This window comes from Xenopus laevis, chromosome 7L (assembly GCF_017654675.1).
Source record: "Xenopus laevis strain J_2021 chromosome 7L, Xenopus_laevis_v10.1, whole genome shotgun sequence".
Classification (NCBI taxonomy): Eukaryota; Metazoa; Chordata; class Amphibia; order Anura; family Pipidae; genus Xenopus; species Xenopus laevis.
Window position 1 is genome coordinate 66,420,063 of NC_054383.1, and position 19,510 is coordinate 66,439,572.

General features: G+C 38.1%; 1 protein-coding gene across 5 annotated transcripts in view; it reads left to right on the forward strand.

The window, feature by feature from the left end:
- Positions 1–19,510, forward strand: part of kif1b.L (kinesin family member 1B L homeolog) — a 128,858-nt gene that overhangs the window by 15,559 nt on the left and 93,789 nt on the right. For all 5 annotated transcript variants that reach the window (XM_018225634.2, XM_018225639.2, XM_018225638.2 and 2 more), the window contains exons 3-7: positions 7,030–7,106; positions 9,790–9,969; positions 10,545–10,610; positions 11,610–11,788; positions 18,259–18,370. In XM_018225634.2, the coding sequence (XP_018081123.1) occupies positions 7,030–7,106; positions 9,790–9,969; positions 10,545–10,610; positions 11,610–11,788; positions 18,259–18,370 (614 nt within the window). The remainder of the gene's footprint in view (positions 1–7,029; positions 7,107–9,789; positions 9,970–10,544; positions 10,611–11,609; positions 11,789–18,258; positions 18,371–19,510) is intronic.

Sequence of the window (19,510 nt, forward strand, 5' to 3'; positions counted from 1 at the left end):
TCATATGTAAAATCCTGCTTCATGTAAATAAACCATTTTCATAATAATATACTTTTCTAGTAGTATGTGCCATTGGGTAATCAGAAATAGAAAATTGCCATTTTAAAAAATAAGGGCCGCCCCCTGGGATCGTAGGATTCACTGTGCTCACAAACATACCAACAAACCATACATGTTAGGTCACATGACAGAGTTGTGTCTTTTGCTTCCACACTTCTTCCTGTTACAGTTAGAGTTGTAGTATTTCTGGTCAGGTGATCTCTGAGACAGCACACAGACAATCACAAAATGGTGGCTCAAGGCAAGAGATGTAAAAGGGCAATATTTACTTAAATATGTATTCCAGTTTGGTAAGATTCTTTAATATGCCACTTAATATGATATGAACTATCTGTTGCTTAAGTGTTCATTTTGGGGGTATAGTTTTCCTTTAAAGCCCTAATATAAATTCTCTTTGATGTGGTAGGGGATTTGAAATCAGGTGTGCATATATGCTGTTAAAATATTGATATGTCCACAATGACTGTAATTGCTGATTGGTTGCTGTTGACAATTTAGCCCCTTCATAGGTAGGCTTGTGTACGTCTTGGCACACTTATGAGCATATATGATTTCCAGTACTTTTTGCTGAGCACAGACCATGCATGTAAGGGACAAGTTTGTCACCAGTAATGTGCAGTTTATATTATTTGCAATTCTGTAATATTAGAGTTTGACATACTGTATTTCCATGCAAATGCCTCTTGGTACCAAAGTGCAGCAGTTTGTACACTGGTGATTACCTCAGTGCTCCCCTAGGTAGGCACAGAGTAGGGATGCAGCCTCAAACCTTGATCATGGGACTTTTCTCAATGCTCCATCCCTTTGACACTACACCCTTTCAGTTGCAATATGGAAATGTTTCAGGGGATTGTCTTTCAAGAAAAATTTGAATTCCCAGCCCTCATATCCTTGCATAAAGGATAAATGGCAGCAAGGTGAAAGGACTTTCAATAAAGATGGGCTGTTACAGATTTAGTGCAGCGCAAAAGTCCTTGAGGTTAGCATTGAAAAGTACTTCCACTTTACAGGACCATTTTAATTTGATTGCTGGGCAGGAAACAATGTTAGGCACTTGGGCAATTATATCATGATATTGAATTGTGTTGTGGCATTCCTTAAAGGAAAACTATACCCCCAAAATGAACACTTAAGCAAGAGATAGTTCATATCATATTAAGTGGCATATTAAAGAATCTTACCATACTGGAATATATATTTAAGTAAATATTGCCCTTTTACATCTCTTGCCTTGAGCCACCATTTCGTGATGGTCTGTGCTGCCTCAGAGATCACCTGACCAGAAATACTTCAACTCTAACTGTAACAGGAAGAAGTGTGGAAGCAAAAGACACAACTCTGTCTGTTAATTGGCTCATGTGACCTAACATGTATGGTTTGTTGGTATGTTTGTGAGTACAGTTAATCCTACGATCCCAGGGGCCGGCCCTTATTTTTTAAAATGGCAATTTTCTATTTATGATTACCCAATGGCACATACTACTAGAAAAGTATATTATTATGAAAATGGTTTATTTACATGAAGCAGGGTTTTACATATGAGCTGTTTTATGCACTATCTTTTTATAGAGACCTACATTGTTTGGGGGTATAGTTTTCCTTTAAAGGGGTTGTTGACCTTCCAATACTTCAGTTGTTTCCAGGTTGATCAACAGAAATAAAGACTTTTTCAATTATTCTGTTTTTTGTTTGTGACCGTTTTTCTAATACTGGTGTTTAAAGTTTCATTTTTCTTATCTCTTTCTAAAGCAGTTCTGGGGGGGTCGCTTACTTTGTAACTGTTTTAAATTGATACAATAGGTGATACATTTTTGTTTATCTTTGTCCATGCTAAACTGAATCCCCGAGTTTCATTAAAGGGGTTGTTCACCTTTAAATTTCTTTTAGTATAATGTAGAGAGTGATATTCTGAGACCGTTTGGAATCTGTTGTAATTTTTTTATTATTTGTGGTTTTCGAGTATTTAGCTTTTTTTTTCAGCAGCTCTCCAGTTTGCAATCTCAATAATTTGGTTGATAGGGTCCAAATTACCCTAGCAACCATACATTGACTTGACTAAAGGTGGCCATACACAGGGAGAGCCAAACGAGTGGATCTGTCACCGACATGCCCACATTGAGGTGGGCGATATTGGGCTGATCTGATCATGGGCCCTATGGTCGGATCGTGGGAACTTATCAACGAAAAGATGCGATGCAATCCGACGGGATTTTTTAACCTACTCAATCTGCCCGACTTTTGGCCAGATATCGATCGGGGACACCCGTTGCATGGCCCCACACAGACAGACTCAGTCTGTTGCCAGCTTTTATAGGCCCATGTATGGGGGGCCTTAAGAGACTGGAATAGGAGAGGCCCTGAATATAAAGATGGATATTAAAAAGTAGCAATAACGATACATATGTAGCCTTACAGAACTTTTGTTTTTTAGATGGGGTCAGTGACCCCCCCCCCATTTGAGAGGTGGAAAGAGTCAGAAGATGAAGGCAAATAAATCAAAAACTATAAAAAAAAGAAAATATGAAGGCCATTTGAAAAGTTGCTTAAAACTAGCCATTCTATTACATAGTAAAAATTAATTCAAAGGTTAACCACCCCTAAAGGCAGCTGATATAATTGATATAACAGTTGCTAGTATTCCACATATGCTGCTGAGAATTGTATCAACGAATGTAGCAAATTGCAACAATTCAGAATCTGCACATCGATTACTCAGGTGGCAGACTAAAACACTAGAGATAGAAACACTAATCTTTAAACTTCAGGTTTAGAAAAATGGTGAAAAATAAAAAAAATGGAAGGCAACTAAAAAAAGTCATTATTTCCGATGAACTATCAGTTACTACAGTTGTAAAAGAAAGTGGCACAAATAAACTAATCACATTGAATCACAGCTGTTTGTTCCGGAAAAATTGTGCTTTATGTGGACACATGTTATATAGTGCCCTGGAAAGAATTCCACACGGTATATAAACTACCAAGGTCTGCGATGTCATAGAGTTGTGCTTGTCTGAAAATGGAATGCAATAATAATGGAAATGTTTACTTTTAGACTGGAAAATATTTGAGTGTAGCAGTCCTTTATGGCTGACTACCACTTACCCAGTTTCTCAAGAGCTATTTGGTAATTTTACATTACAGTCAGTTTTGTAGCATGTTTGACTCCTTACTTGGAACGAAAAATTATAATTTAAATGACTGAAGTTTGTCAGCAGTTTTTATTAGTCAAATATACCTGGAAAATGTGATTTGCAAACATCACACATTTGTGATGAACTGGCCTTTTAAACACAGTATTGAACATGAGTCACCTCATCACTAATCTACTTCTATACCAAGCATCACAGCTGCTGTCACCATTCCCATTGTGGAAGTAACTCTTAAGTGTTGCTTGGAAACTGTGCCAGTACAGAGGGCTAAAGGCTATTTATAAAGCAGAACATATGTGCTGCAGATCAGAACCTGCATCTGTGTCTGTGACTTACCGTCTCTCTGTAACTCTGACCCATTTTTAAACTATGTATTAATTTTGCAGAGGAAAATACATTATGTATGTATGTTTAATGCATGTTATTTATTATACATTTAAATCTGGAAGGAATTACATTTTTTGTTTTTTAAATTGTCCCAGAGAGGGACTTTTATGGCTTTCATCTTGCCCAGGCAATCTATTAATGACTGTCATTTACCCAGGTCATTATATACAGTATCTAGTATTAATAATGCTAAAGCAGCTGGGCTTTCTAAATAATCTTAAAAATGTTTTACCACTCATCCAAGGGGCTTTTTCAATGCCACTGAATGTTAGGAAATTCCTCAGCATTTTTCCCCCAGGCAATTTCACTCTATCCCTGAAGGCATATCTATAACAAAGGAAGACAAGGCTGCTATTGTTTGCCTAAAAAAATAGAAATCACATGAGTAACAGTAATAAACTCCTATCTGTATAATATGTTATTCATACTTCAACTAGCCTCTGTATTCATATTACCTGTGCATACATGTGCACAATTTCTTATACCATATGGTGGTGGTATATTTAGAATTGTTTTCTTTATGCAGACATGCAGAGGTTTGTATTTCTTTGGATATTTTTAAATAAAGGGCTTAAACTAATTTGTTAAAAGATGCAACAATGGCTATGGTATTAAATTTTTTTTTACGCAATGCCAGCTGCACCATAAAATAAATAAAACTCAGAAATATATGTTTCAAATTAGTTTTAGTGTGACTTGGAAACTCTTGTGCATTTTTCTGCTCTTCATCAAAAGCGTTCCACCTAAAATTGAGCAGAATGCAAAATTGGAATGTATCTTGGTAAGTGATTCTATTTTTGGTTGAGCTGAGATTTCCACAGCATTACAAGGATATTACATCTGCTATGAAGATTAGCACACACCAGGTGGTTGGCTCTTGTGGCTGATGATAGAAGGTCTAAAAAAGCATCACTGTAGTTTTTATACCCCCTGCCTACACAGACCGTTCAGGATAGGACCACATCAATTTTTTTAAATCTGCCCTTTATATATATTCCTGAAAATGAGCTGGAAAGGCCCCATACACTGGCCAGTAATGTGCTGACTTTGTAGGGACTGTGTTGGCAGCTTAAAGGACTAAGAAAGTCTGCAGTGAATTAAATCACAAACATTTTTTTCCCCTCCAGGCTGATGATTCATTTTGAGGAAAAAAAATGGCCTGGGGTTCTAACTATAAGTGTTGTACCCCCATCTTACCCCTCTTTGACAGGCATCCCATGAACTTAAAGGTGGCCATACTCATAGAGATCCTCTCGTTTGGCGATTTTGCCAAACAAGCTGATCCCCCCCCCAGATATGCCCAGATATCTGGCTGATTCGATCGTGGGCCCTAGGGAGGACCCCACACACGGGTCAATAATCTGCCGACTCAGTCTGTCTGCTGCTTTTATCAGCCTGTGTATGGCCAGCTTTAGTTAGAATTTATTATGCACAGTATTGTACTTCAATATTGTACTGTGTAAGTTAGAAAACATATTGTACTGCATATGCCCAAATCTAGGAGTCTAACTGAAGGCATGTGGAATTACTGGGTAAGAAAAATCAAAAGCTACCATTAATGGGACCGTATACCCCTTTGTTTGATGGCCTTGGTTTATTCACCAGTAGATAAAAAATTATTCTAATATAGTTAGTTAGCCAAAAATAAAATCTATAAAGGCTGGAATGAGTGAATGTCTAACAGAATAGAACACAAATTCCTGCTTTTAAGCTCTCTGAGTTATTCAGCGACTTTAAGGGGGCCACATGGGACATAACTGTTCAGTGAGTTTGCTTTTGAATCTGAGCTGCATGCTAAGCATCAATTGCAAACCGTTATGACCCATGTGCCCCCCCTCAAGTCACTGATTGGTTACTGCCTGGCAACCAATCAGTGGAAACCAGGAAAGATGCAAAGCAGGAAGTAGTGTTCTGTCTATTATGTTAGACCTCCAGTAACTCCAGCCTTTATATATTACATTTTTGGCTAACTAACTATATTGGAAACATTTTTTATTTTCCACAGCCTATTTACCCAGTTTATATTTTTACACTAAACTATTTTTTTAGTAAGAGTTCTTCTTGAAATGGAAATGTACTGTTTTGTGGTCCTGATCCTATAATGGATCCCTCTTTTCTCTCCAACATTTTCCGGATTTTACAACATTTATTTTCTGGTTCCCTGAAAAAAATATACTTTAGTTTCAAAAGATGATTGGTCCTCCCTTGAGTCAAATTGGAGTTGCTTCAGATGGTATTTTTTCACCTTTTTCTGAATCAACTAGCATTTAGACCGGTTTAGTGCTCAACTACACAGGAGATTTTGTAGGACTATATCGCATCCTGCAAGTCGGCTGTAGTTGTGAGGGTCAAAATATAATAGGACTCCTACTTAAACTGATGTGTAGACACACCTGATGCATGCGAATGCAGCTTGATGCCTCTGTATCCAACAAGATACAATCTTGTGGTGTCTGAAAGACTTTCTTTCATCAAAATACATGATTGTTGTATGTAGATGTATGAACAAAACAGACCACCTGTCTTACATTACAGCAGTTGAGATCAGATTTTGTTGGTGAGATAAAGTCTGACCCACAAAATCTGATCAAAATCTCCATTAGGCTAAATGGTTGAATTTGGTGGAGGTGTCTTTTTTTCAAATTCATGTATTATAATACTATGTATGTTACAGAATAAAACTGAACTGAAGCACAATTTTTTTTTATTAAACTGCAGTTAACTTTGAAAGCTGGCCATTTGTTTTCCACCATTCTTCATATCCTTCATAAATGGTTAACATCCATTCCATACATGTTAATATATCAAAGATTATTTGTCAGTGAATAGCTGCATGCCTATAATCTTTATACGCCCAAACGGTTTTGGATATTCATTGAATTTGATGAACTTTTTATGATATTAAAAGGTTTTGTTAGTTCTAAATTATCATTTATATGATAATATACTGTTGAAGATGGTTAGATACCTGCCAAGGCCAGAGTCAGTATTACAAATTTTACGGCAATATAGTTGTCAGTAAATTTTTAAAGCCCTTAGACAGCCTGTCTCTTCCACTTAAGCCCTCGATCTGCCCCCAATCGTACCTTTTCTCTTTCTGCCCTGAAGCTGTCCGTCGCTTCATTCCTCCATCCCTTTTAACAGCACCACCCCTTGCATCATGACCCTGCCCCATTTACATCATGAGAGAGAGAGAGAGAGAGAGAGAGAGAATATAATGCCGTTATATTGTTTGACGAACATGTAATCTGCATTCTTTAGTTTCCTGTTTTTTGATTGAGAATGCAGTATTATTTTTGGTTTGATGCTAAAAATTTTGAGGCTTATTAATTAAACAAATAAATGCTTGATTTTTGAAATATATGTATTTTTACATATTTATTTGTCACATTTTCAGAATTTAATATTCACTGACCTTTTTTCATTGTTTTAGGTATTATTAATCCAAAGAATCCTAAGGAAGCTGCCAAAAGTTTTAGCTTTGACTACTCTTATTGGTCTCATACTTCGGTAAGTGGCTTTTTGAAGATGGCTTTTTGCCTTTATGATGTTAGGTTAATATGCTTTCACTGCTTGCTGCTATGAAATTCAGAGAACATCTCTACAAATAACAAAGTAGGAGACTGATTTTTTTTTTTTTGGTTTTCTCTGCTGTAGCAACTTCGCAAGATAGGCAGACAGGCAGCCTTGGGGGATAGCTGTGCTTGAAAGGGTGAAGTTTTCACATAGACTAGGTGGCTCCACCAGTCTGCTCCTCTCCTATTAGTGATAATCCCCCATTTGCGTTCAAATGATCTCCCACCGATGTCTCTTATGATTGCCCCACCCCTTTTTGATGTAATTTCCCATTTATCATTATTGAATTCCAAATCGCATAAGCGTTATCTACTATGTTACTTTGCAGCTTGCAGATGATCTGTAAAAACTGAATATACAGTATATGCTGATTCATCATGTTGGTTGGTGTGTCAGAAAGTGCCTGTTTGCCCAGGCATGTTTAATGTGAGTTCTTTTCCTTGAACTCATGTTGAACAAGAGAGTATGCTGTAAAAAATAGAGCGTCTAATGATAGTGCCCCACTTTACTATGTTCAGGGTACTGGCTGCTTCCTTAGACCCAACTCTCCCAGTTGGCTGGTTGAGGTGCAGTACATAGAAACAAGGAAGCACACATAGGGCAATATCATCCAAGATAAAGGATATGTAGGGAAACTCCACTAATCAGAACAAAATGATTGCATAAAAATTTGAGGAACTAAAGCCTTTTTTTAACACAATCACTTCATTTCAGGGGCTCAAAAGTAATTGGACCAGGGGCTCAAAAGTAATATGTAGGGAAACTCCACTAATCAGAACAAAATGATTGCATACGCCTTTTTTTAACACAATCACTTCATTTCAGGGGCTCAAAAGTAATTGGACCAGGGGCTCAAAAGTAATTGGACACTGACTCAAAGGCTATTTCATGGGCAGGTGTGGGCAATTCCTTTGTTATATCATTATCAATGAAGCAGATAAAAGCCCTGTAGTTGGTTTGACGGGGGGTGCTTGTATGTGGAAGATTTTGCTGTGAACAAACATCATGCGGTCAAAGGAGCTCTCCATGCAGGTGAAACAAGCCATCCTTAAGCTGCAAAAACAGAAAAAACCCATCCGAAAAAATTGCTGCAATATTAGGAGTGGCAAAATCTACAGTTTGGTACATCTGGAGATAGAAAGAAAGCACTGGTGAACTCAGCAACGCAAAAAGACCTGGACGACCACGGAAGACAACAGTGGTGGATGATCGCAGAATCATTTCCATGGTGAAAAGAAACCCCTTCACAACAGCCAAACAAGTGAACAACACTCTCCAGGAGGTAGGCATATCGATATCCAAGTCTACCATAAAGAGAAAACTGCATGAAAGTCAATACAGATGGTGCACTGCAAGGTGCAAGCCACTCATAAGTATCAAGAATAAAAAAGGCTAGATTGGACTTTGCTTAAAAAAAAAAAAATCTAAAAAAAAAAGTTCTTTGGACAGATGAAACCAAGATCAACCTCTACCAGAATGATGGCAAGCAAAAAGTATGAAGAAGACGTGGAACAGCTCATGATCCAAAGCATACCACATCATCTGTAAAACGGCAGAGGCAGTGTGATGGCTTGGGCGTGCATGGCTGCCAGTGGCACTGGGGCACTAGTGTTTATCAATGATCTGACACAGGACAGAAACAGCGAATGAATTCTGAGGTGTTCTGCTCAAATCCAGCTAAATGCAGTCAAATTGATTGGGAGACGTTTCATAATACAGATGGACAATGACCCAAAACATACAGCCAAAGCAACCCAGGAGTTTATTAAAGCAAAGAAGTGGAATATTCTTGAATGGGCGAGTTAGTTATCTTATCTGAACCCAATGGAGCATGCATTTCACTTGTTAAAGACTGAACTTCAGACAGAAAGGCCCACAAACAAACAGCAACTGAAAGCCACTGCAGTAAAGGCCTGGCAGAGCATTAAAAAGGAGGAAACCCAGAATCTGGTGATGTCTATGAGTTCGACTTCAGGCTGTCATTGCCAGCTAAGGGTTTTCAACCAAGTATTAGAATTGAACATTTTATTTTCAGTTTTTTAATTTGTCCATTTACTTTTGAGCCCCTCAAATGAAGTGATTGTGTTAAAAAAAAAGGCTTTAGTTCCTCACATTTTTATGCAATCTTTTTGTTCAACCCACTGAATTAAAGCTGAAAGTCTGCAGTTCAACTGCATCTGAGTTGTTTCATTTTGGTAATGTACAGAACCAAAATTAAAAAGAAAAGTTGTCTGTCCAAATATTTATGGACCTAACTGTATATGGGCAGATGTGTGCATCAGCCTACTTGGCCATTATGTCTGATACCAGTAAGGTAATGCATCCAGTTTTACCTCTAGGACAGTGCTGGCCGCCCACGGGCCACATGCAACCCCCCTTGTGTGGCCTGCCTGCTGTGCAGGCTTTAAAAAGGTATCATAACTGAGATTAACTGGCCCCTGCATTGTTTACACCTCAAACTCAGACATTAAGATCCTGCATTATTCACACTGTACATGGTACGTGCTTGGCTGTTAAAGCCCTTGCTTGCCAGCATGTACAACCAAACATTTAAATGATTGTTGTTACCGGTCCTTAAGAATGTTGTGTACCTAATGTTGTTTTATTTTTTTTGTAGCAAGATGACCCTTGCTTTGCATCCCAAAGTCTTGTGTATAATGATATTGGAAAAGAAATGCTTGCACATGCCTTTGAAGGCTACAATGTATGCATATTTGCCTATGGACAGACAGGAGCTGGTAAATCATACACCATGATGGGTAAACAAGAAGAGACACAAGCTGGCATCATCCCACAGGTACATACTTTGGGAACACTGTCTTTTATGTTTTTATTAGTATTTGTTACTTTTATACATTTATATATGTTTGACCAAGTTGCTTTGCCTCTCATTACCTTGCAGTAGTTGCTGGTTCGAGGCAAATTGGGGCTGCTCACATTTTGATGAATGGGTAATACAGAGCTGGCAGCAGAGATTTTATTGCCACCACAAGATATTGGAAAATATGAAATTGCAGTGTACACCTTAACCTTTAAATAATAAGGTTCCTAGGGTGGAGGGTTTTGTTCCTTCTATGGGGTGTAAACCCAGGATGGGAGGAAGCATCTTGGAAGCCAGTTAGGGAAAAAGTTGGATATGATTACTAATTTGCTGTGCGATGACCAATATGCTGAGCTAGATTTTTTTGGAAGTGCAGCCTATTATTTTATACACTACCTCAGCATCTGTTGTAATACAGCACCAGGTATCGTGTGATTTTCAATGGTATGGTCGCCCAACATCAATAATGTTTTGACATACTCTAACAGGCAGAAGTGGGGGAGGGACCAAGGGAAGTTGTGTTTGAACAGCACTTTTTTTTTTCTTTTTAGCTCTGTGAGGATCTTTTTGAAAAAATAAACGATAACAACAGTGATGACGTTTCTTTTTCTGTAGAGGTAAGTTTTCAAACTATTTTTGCCTGATTTTTCTCATATTGTGAACACAATGTAAATACCATAGGTTTTGTGTGATGTTAGACATGAATGAATTGCTGTAATTGTTAATATAGAGGCAGGATTTCTGTAATGTTTTCAAAAAATAAATAAGTGATATATAAGTGATTTGGTAAAATAAGATTTTGCCAAAAAAGTAGATCTGAGGTCATGATGATCTGTCAGAAAAGCAACATTTGGCACTAATTAGACTAGACCACCCTATTTTATCTGTGTTGTGACAGAAATCCAGTCTTCCTGTCACTGCCTATACAGGTCAGATTAAAGTCCAAAAATGCATACCTGAGCATTTCCCATGTTTCAAGTGAAAGATGGAAAATTACTGGTAGAGAAACAACTGTGTGTGATGTATCCATATAGGCATAGTGATTTATAGTACGGTTGGATTAAGCCAAATTGCTTTTCTATGTGTGTGCATGTTTACTGGTTTTTAATAAGTGCTGCATCTATACATTTAGGCGAAGGGCAGACAGAGCATTGGCACCACTACTCTCCACCTGTGTATTTTTTCAGGCTGAGAGAAGCTGATCCACTCTGTGCCCCAGCCCTATACAATTGAAATGATTGCAAGCAGTCAAGGCGGAGAGGTTGCTTGATTGCGCAAAACTTGGAGGTTTTAGGCCAACCTGCTTCACTGCGTGTGATGCACACAAATCAATTGATATTGAGCACAGCTTGGATCTGCTTCTCTCAGCCTGAAAAAAATATGCAGGCTGAAAGCAGCTTAGCCAACACTCAGTCTGCCTTTGGCCTTAGCTCATAGGGACAGGTGTTGGAGAAGCTTAACTTGAGTAGTTAGAAAGGGATCTAATGTTTGTCCCTTCCTGAAATTGCTAAGGAGAGGGGATATATATTGCAAACCTTGCAAATCAAGCATACAAATAGGGTAAACTTTGGATAATGTTTGTTAATAATTATTCCTAAATATTTTCTTTCCCACAGGTGAGCTACATGGAAATATACTGTGAGCGTGTTAGAGACCTGCTGAACCCCAAAAACAAAGGCAACTTGCGGGTCAGGGAGCACCCACTATTAGGGCCCTATGTGGAGGACCTTTCCAAATTGGCTGTTACCTCTTATACCGATATTGCTGATCTTATGGATGCAGGCAATAAAGCTAGGTAAAACAACATATGGTGATCGCTTCCACTTTATATTGTATGACTTTTTCCAGAATTTATGTATGTGTTTGTATCTAGCTCGTGTCTCCTCCTGCCTGTCCGCTATCTCTACCTGGATGTCGCAACGCTACCTTAAATTAAACCTCTCTAAAACTGAAATGGTTCTCTTTCCTCCAACTAACACCAGTAACATCCTGGAAGTATCCATCATAGTTAACAATTCCACTATCACCCCTTCTCCCCAGGCCCGGTGCCTTGGGGTTATCCTAGATTCTGCCCTTTCATTCACTCCTCATATCCAGATACTTATTAAATCATGTCACTTCCACCTAAGGAACATATCCAAAATACGATCATTTATCACCCAAGATGCTGCCAAAATTCTTATTCACTCTCTCATCTTATCACGTCTAGACTACTGTAACTCTCTTTTAATTGGCCTTCCCCTCCAGAGACTCTCACCTCTCCAGTCCATAATGAACACTGCTGCAAGGCTCATACACCTCAGCAACCGCTCCTCCTCTGCCATTCTGTCAATCCCTACACTGGCTTCCGTTACCTTTCAGAATCAAATTCAAATTAATGACACTGACTTTCAAAACACTTCATAACTCTGCCCCACCCTACATTTCTGAACTCACCTCTATATACTCACCCAACCGCTTACTACGCTCCTCTACTGACCTGCTACTCAACTCTTCTCTCATTACCTCCTCACATGCTGCACCCCTTCTCTGGAACTCTCTCCCGCGGTCTGTCCGACTTTCTGCCAACCTTTCTGCTTTCAAGAAATCTCTTAAAATCCACTTCTTTCGAGAAGCCTACCCTCACTCTGCTTAACTACCAAACGCAACACCACAAACAGTACCACATTTCTCACCCACTTAATTCGATCTTGCCCACTCCCACACCTTGTATATTACTCCCCTCCCTTTAGAGTGTATGCCTATGCATAGGGCCTTCCTCACCTTTTGTACCTGTATTGATTGTGATGTATGTAACTCCATATGTTCTATGTATATAATTCATGTGATTTAGTTGTATAATCACATTTACTTTACAGTGCTACGCAATATGTTGGCGCTATATAAATACATGTTAATAAATAAATAATATACAAAACTGCCCTATAGGAAGGCAATAGAAGACAAGCTCTGGTTGTGTAGGTTTGAATAAGTCTGTCCAACCATTGTTATATAGGCCTAGCTTTAAAAAAGGATACTTTGGGCCAAAGTATCAATCTGTCAAGCCTATTTCTGCAGGGCTATAAACTGAATATTAAATTAAGTATTGTGTTCACATGGTAACCTAATTTAAAAAGCGCTGTTTATCAACAAACGTGGGCAAATTATTTTTGGTGTTTTATGGTATGTATAGCATCCCTGAGAATATAGTAGGAGATGAAACCTGTATATATGTTTGATTAGGGCTGATGTCCAGTTGGCCATTCATATGGTGGACCAGATAACTAATTTTTGTGTTTAGTCTTCAGGCCAATCATCAGCTGTTGCCCATATACCAGGACAGAGTAGATCCTGGATTTTCCAGTACAGCAATTAATACTTGTGTGAGGGAAGATGAGTATTACGCAATATTTCACTCATAATAAGTTGATATCTTTTGATTCAAATACTCACAACTGTTCTTTTTAAGTGTAGCTAGCACAGCATACTCTGAAATGAGTTTAGACCCTGCACAGAAACTGCAAAAGAAAAGATGCTGACTTATCCATCACCCCAGTAATCCAGACAAGAAACTCACTTCCCCCAGAAATACAATTTACTGTTGACCTGCACTGATACAACTGTGTGTAATTTATTCAGAAACACTATTATCGTTCATATAAACAAGTTGTTTGTAGCCATGAGGTAGCCATTCAGTCTGAAAAATTAGAATATGAATGGGTTACATAGCAGATAAACTCTGTAGAATACAGTATTGTTCAAAAGAATTTATCTGTTGTCTGCTATGTAACCTGTTCCATTTAGCCCTATTTAATTTTAAATGTCTGCTACATTGCAGCTTGTTTATATGAATTTTAATTGTCTTTCTGAAGCAAACACTTTTACCAGTGCAGGGCAATAGTACATAAAATTGAAAACGGGCAATAGTATATGAAATATAAAAAATATATATATACTTTAATTATTTGATACACTTCATTTTTTGGTGTTACTATTCTTTTAAGCATGCTGTCTTTTTGGGTATGTGTGAATAATGGGTAATCTCTCTACAGCCACTAACGCACATGAAAGGGTATAAGTTGTATTTCTGCGTCCACCATCCTTTTTCTTAAAAGGGCTTTCTTACCTGAATATAGTGTAGGAGGTTGCTCTCTTCAACTGTAAAAAGTGAGACAATTTTTAAAAAATAATATACGTCAGCAATGGAGCTAAAATACCTATAATTAGAATCTGGTTCAAATGAATAAAACAACATTAGGATCTTGTAGAAACCTGTCTCATCTGGTTCACCTTAGTTAACTTTTAGTATGTTCTAGAATGGCCATTTCCAAGCAACTTTTTATTTCTCATCTTTCTATTCAGGCCTTATCCCCATTCATATTCCAGTCTCTTCTTTGAATCAGTGCATGGTTGCTAGGGTAATTTGGACCCTAGCAACCAGCTTCCTGAAACTGCAAACTGGAGAGCTGCTGAATAAAAAACTAACTGGAAAACCACAAATAATAAAATATGAAACCAATTGCAAATTGTCTCAGAATATCACTCGCTTCATCATACAAAAAGTAAACTCAAAGGTTAACAACCCCTTTAAACCTCATACAATTTGGTTTGAGTTGCTTTTTGTTGTTGAAGTATTTGATATCACCATGTCTAGATTGAAAGCTCTCAGAAACCTAGAAAGAAGCTTATCGATGACTTTTGAATCTACATAGGTTTTGGGTAGCTGGAAATATGTCACAAGTGCTTTGATTAGTACTTTCACAATGTTTTTCTTGAGGTGCTTTTACTGCTGATGGAGATATGCTCAGGGCTGGAAATAGGGGTAGGCAGAAGAGGCACTTGCCTAGGGAGCAAAGGTGGAGGGGCAACAGGCACATACCTCTTCTGCCACCTTCCTCTTGTTCTGAACCTTGTGTCCCCCACCTCCAGCAGCTGTTCTTGTATCTTCGGCACGTGCATGCACACTTGTTCACACACACCGCGAGGAGGGGGCAACCTAGTCAGAAAGCAGTCAATAACTTCTGTGCCTTCTTCTATTGAATTTAAAGGGGTTGTTCACCTGTGAGATAACCTTTAGTATGATGTAGAGAGTGATATTCTGAGACAATTTGCAATTGGTTTTAATTTTTTATTATTGAAGGTTTTTGAGTTATTTCGCTTATATTCAGCAGCTCTTTCATTTGCATCTTAAGCAATCTGGTAACTAGGGTCCAAATTAGCCTAGCAACCATGCACTGATTCGAATAAGAGACTGGAATATGAATAGGAGAGGCCTGAGTAGAAGGATTAGAAATAAAAAATAGCAATAACAATACATTTGTAGCCTTACAGAGCATTTGTTTTTTAGAAGGGAGTCAGCGACTCCCATTTGTAAGCTGCAACGAGTCAGAAGAAAAAGACCACTATAAAACTATAAAAAATAAATAATGAAAACCAATTGAAAAATTGCTTAGAATTGACCATTCGATAACATAATAAAAGGTGCCTTATAGGTGAACCACTCGTTTAAGGGCATACCTCACTGCACTGTTTTTAAGCTTTTCAAGCCAAAATATGTTTTGCAGCTTCAGGGGATTCCATTGAAGGCAGTGGTCTTTAGACAAGGGCCATATGAAACTATTGGCAAGAACATTTCTGGCAGCCTTATGTTCCCTTCAGTCTCAGGCCATTTACTGCTGTTGGCAAAAAGCAAATATAATATGTAATGTAATAAAATGGCAATGCTCATATTACCTTATTGTTTTTATTTTGTATTGAGTAATGGCTTAAAGGAGAAGCAGTGTATTGCAAATAGATTAGCAACACCAGTGCAAGCTATAACATTGTATTTATTCTCTAGAATGCTTTACTATACCTGAGTAAACCGCTCTAAAAACTGTTTGTTTAGGATAGCAGCTGCCATGTTAGCTTGGTGTGACGTAACTTTCTGCCTGAGTCTCTCCATGCTCTCTTATAGCTCGGTGCTCAGGTTACAGCAGGGAGAATGGAGGGCGAAAGGGAGAGAGGAGCAAACTGAGCATGCTCACATCCGTGCCCTGTAGGTTAAAGCTGAAAGAAGAAAGTCTGATACAGAAACCCATATGTACACAATAGAAAGAAAGAAATGCAGCGTTTCCTTTGATATTTCATGTTGGACGTGCACTCCAGGAACTCCTCGGAAGCTGTGTAGAATGAAAGAAAAACTTTATTTCACATCAAGTACTATTTGATGTAGGATAAAGCTTTTATTTTACTTTACACCGCTTCCAAGGAGTTCCTGCAGTGCCCGCCCAACATGAAAGGTTGCAGTATTTCTCTCCAAGCTACAGGTTTGGAGCGCAGCACCACCCGGACCACCAACGGAGAACGGTGAATGACCCTTGTTTTTAATTGTGCATAGATAAAGTAAGCGGTGGGTTTGGGGCAGTTGCACCTGAACCACAACTTTAATCTGGTGAGCGTCTGAATAATAAATGTATAATTGCCAAACATAAATGCTTGAGAGAGACGCTGAAAGAAATAAGAAATAAAGTTGGCAGCAGATGCATTCATTAGGTAGTGTTTCCTTTGGCACAAGACTCAGAAGAGCATTACTTTGAGGGTTTACTGGTGTATTTATATAGACCTTTCTGATAAAGCTTACTTAGTTTTAACCTTTCCTTCTCCTTTAAAATTGTTGTTCAAAATTGTCAGTTCCATTTGGTAGTACTTTTTCTGAAATTCAAGTTTGAGTGTGGGTGTCTATGACTAAAAAATTCTTATTTAATACATACATTGATACATTTCTTATTTTTGACCCTGCTGAACATGATCACTGAGTTTCATTAAAGGCAGTTGTTAGAATTTATAGAATAGTTACTAATATTCCAAAGATGCAAAATCCACACACAAATTGTAGCAGTTCTGCATCTGGATTACTGAGCTGCCAGACTGAAACACCAGGTAGAGGAACATATTAAAGTTTAAACTTCAGTTTTAGAAAACTGTCAAAAACTAGAAATAGAAAGCAGTTGAAAAAAAGTCTTTATTTCTGATGTACTACACCCAGCTGAAAAAGTGTTTGGATGGTTTAAAGGAGAATTCAACCCGTATTTTAAAAATCCCCTCCCCCACCCTGGGTAGACCCTCCCCCCCCCCCCAGCCTACCTGCCCCCCCGGGCAAATACCCCTGATTTTTTACTCAACCCCTCCATGCAGATTCTGGCCTCAGAGTTCACAGTAGCCATCTTCTTCTTCTCTGGTAATATTCGTGCATTGACTTCATTTTCAGCACATGCGCAGTTGGAGTAAATTTCTGGTCCCGAACCACTGCGTATTCGCCGAAGTCATGAAAATTTTCGGAAACATTCGGTGCATGCACAGTTGTTCGTTCACGCGATAGAGCCTAATAATCTGCACGTCTATGGCCAGTTTAACAGTAAAGGGGCTTTTAAAGGAGAATTCAACCCATAGTTTAAAACTACGGGTTGAATTCTCCTTTAACAACCCCTTTACGGCAAAGCTAGCCATAGACGTGCAGATGATTAGGCTATATCGGACTGTTCCAATCTTCCGACCTGCAACTAACCATTCAGATTAATTTAAAGTAGTAAAGAGAGCAAATCACAGGATGCTCGGGCCATTAATTGACAGGCAGCAATTGTACAAAAATTATTTCTGACAAATTGTAGTAACCGTCTCCCATTGATATTGTCAGGCAATACATGCAGAGATATTATCAGTAGTCAATATAAATCTTATAACCTGTCCGATCAACTGACTGATCGCCATGGCACAAAAAATGTCAGGACAATACACGCACTGTCTGAAAATCGTACGAATCTTCATTTCGTACGATGATATCTTTGTGTCTATGGCCAGCTTTAGTCAGCTAAACCGTAAATGATTTGGATACTGATCAATTGGGTATGATCATTTGTCAGAAGAAAGAAAGAAGACTTTTCTAATGTCTCCTTGTTTAGATAATTCCTCACAATTTTTCTCACATTTTTCCTAGGCTGGGTTATGGTCATAACAGCAGGTGGTGCTGTTAAAAAAAATCATTATATTAACAGCAGATTTTTTCCTTAGAATTGAAATTGCAAAAGTGATTAGAAAAACATTCTGATCAATTTTACATTATTTGAAAGAATTACTTATCCTTTAAGCCAATAATTCAACGTTATTCCTTTTTTGCTAAGGCAGGGCCAAAATGCTTTCGGAGCCATGTCTTGTTTATTTTTTATATGATATGTGAGCTTTGAAAAGTTGTATGATATTCTTTAATTAGGATGATGGTGCATGTTATTATTTTACCATTTTCCTCAGGACGGTAGCTGCTACCAACATGAATGAGACCAGCAGCCGCTCCCATGCAGTATTCACTATTGTGTTTACTCAAAAGAGACTAGATATAGAGACAGACCTCTCCACAGAAAAGGTAAGCCATGTTTCTTATTTGAATTGATAAAACTGTGCGTATTGAAACACAGATGAATGCAAAAAGTTGCCTTGTGCAATGAATATTGTTACAGTGGTGCTTGATTGTTTGGGAACCCTTTTGAATTTTCTATTTCTGCTGAAATTTGGCCTAAACCATGGTGTGTTTTCTTAAGTCTTTCTAAGTTTTCTTAACCCTAAAACTAGATGAGAATCAAATTGAATAAATTAGCCAAAAACATTATACTTATTCATTTATTTTTGAGGAAAATTAACTAAAGTTATCTATGTAAACCTCTAGGATTCTTGGTTCATTCGTAGGGGTAAAATTAGAGTCTGATGTTTCACTCAATGGGATGATAACCAAGTGTCAAGAGTCTGAGGACCAGCCTTATAAAATAGAAGTGGGGCATCATTGCTCCAGTATGAACACAGGTTTATAGAAGTGTTTTTGTTTAAAAAAGCTCATTCCTGCGGTCCCATGAAAAAATAGCTATCAAATCTCATCAGGCTAAAAAGGTTACAAAACATTTTCTAAATAGTTTGGACTCTACCTTTCTGCTGTAAGGTGTTGGCTGTCCTAAAAAACACACAAAATATAAAGTTGTCTTTGGTAATCTTGAGTGCAGGTACACGGAGCAGAGGTCGGCCTGAACATGCCTAAGTCTGCATTTTCTCGGTGTACTGCTCCGTGTAACTGCACTTAAATGGAAACTTAAGTTTTAAAGGAATTGTTCAGTTTAAAAATAAAAACTGGGTAAATAGGCTATGCAAAATAAAAAATGATTTCAATATAGTTAGTCAAGAAATAAAGACTGGAGTGACTGGATGTCTAACATAATAGCCAGATCACTACTTCCTGTTTTTCAGCTCTCGTGGGGGTATATTTATCAAAGAGTGAAGTTCCGCCACTAGAGTGAAATTCCGCCACTCTCCATTCATTTCTATGGGATTTTTATAGGCGTATTTATCAAAGGGTGAACTTTCACTTTCACCCATTGATAAATACACCTTTCAAAATCCCATAGAAATGAATTGAGAGCTGCTGAATTTCACTCTAGTGGCGGAACTTCACTCTTTGATAAATTTACCCGTTGGTTTCCCCTGAATGGTTTCCAGGCAGTAACCAATCAGTGACTTG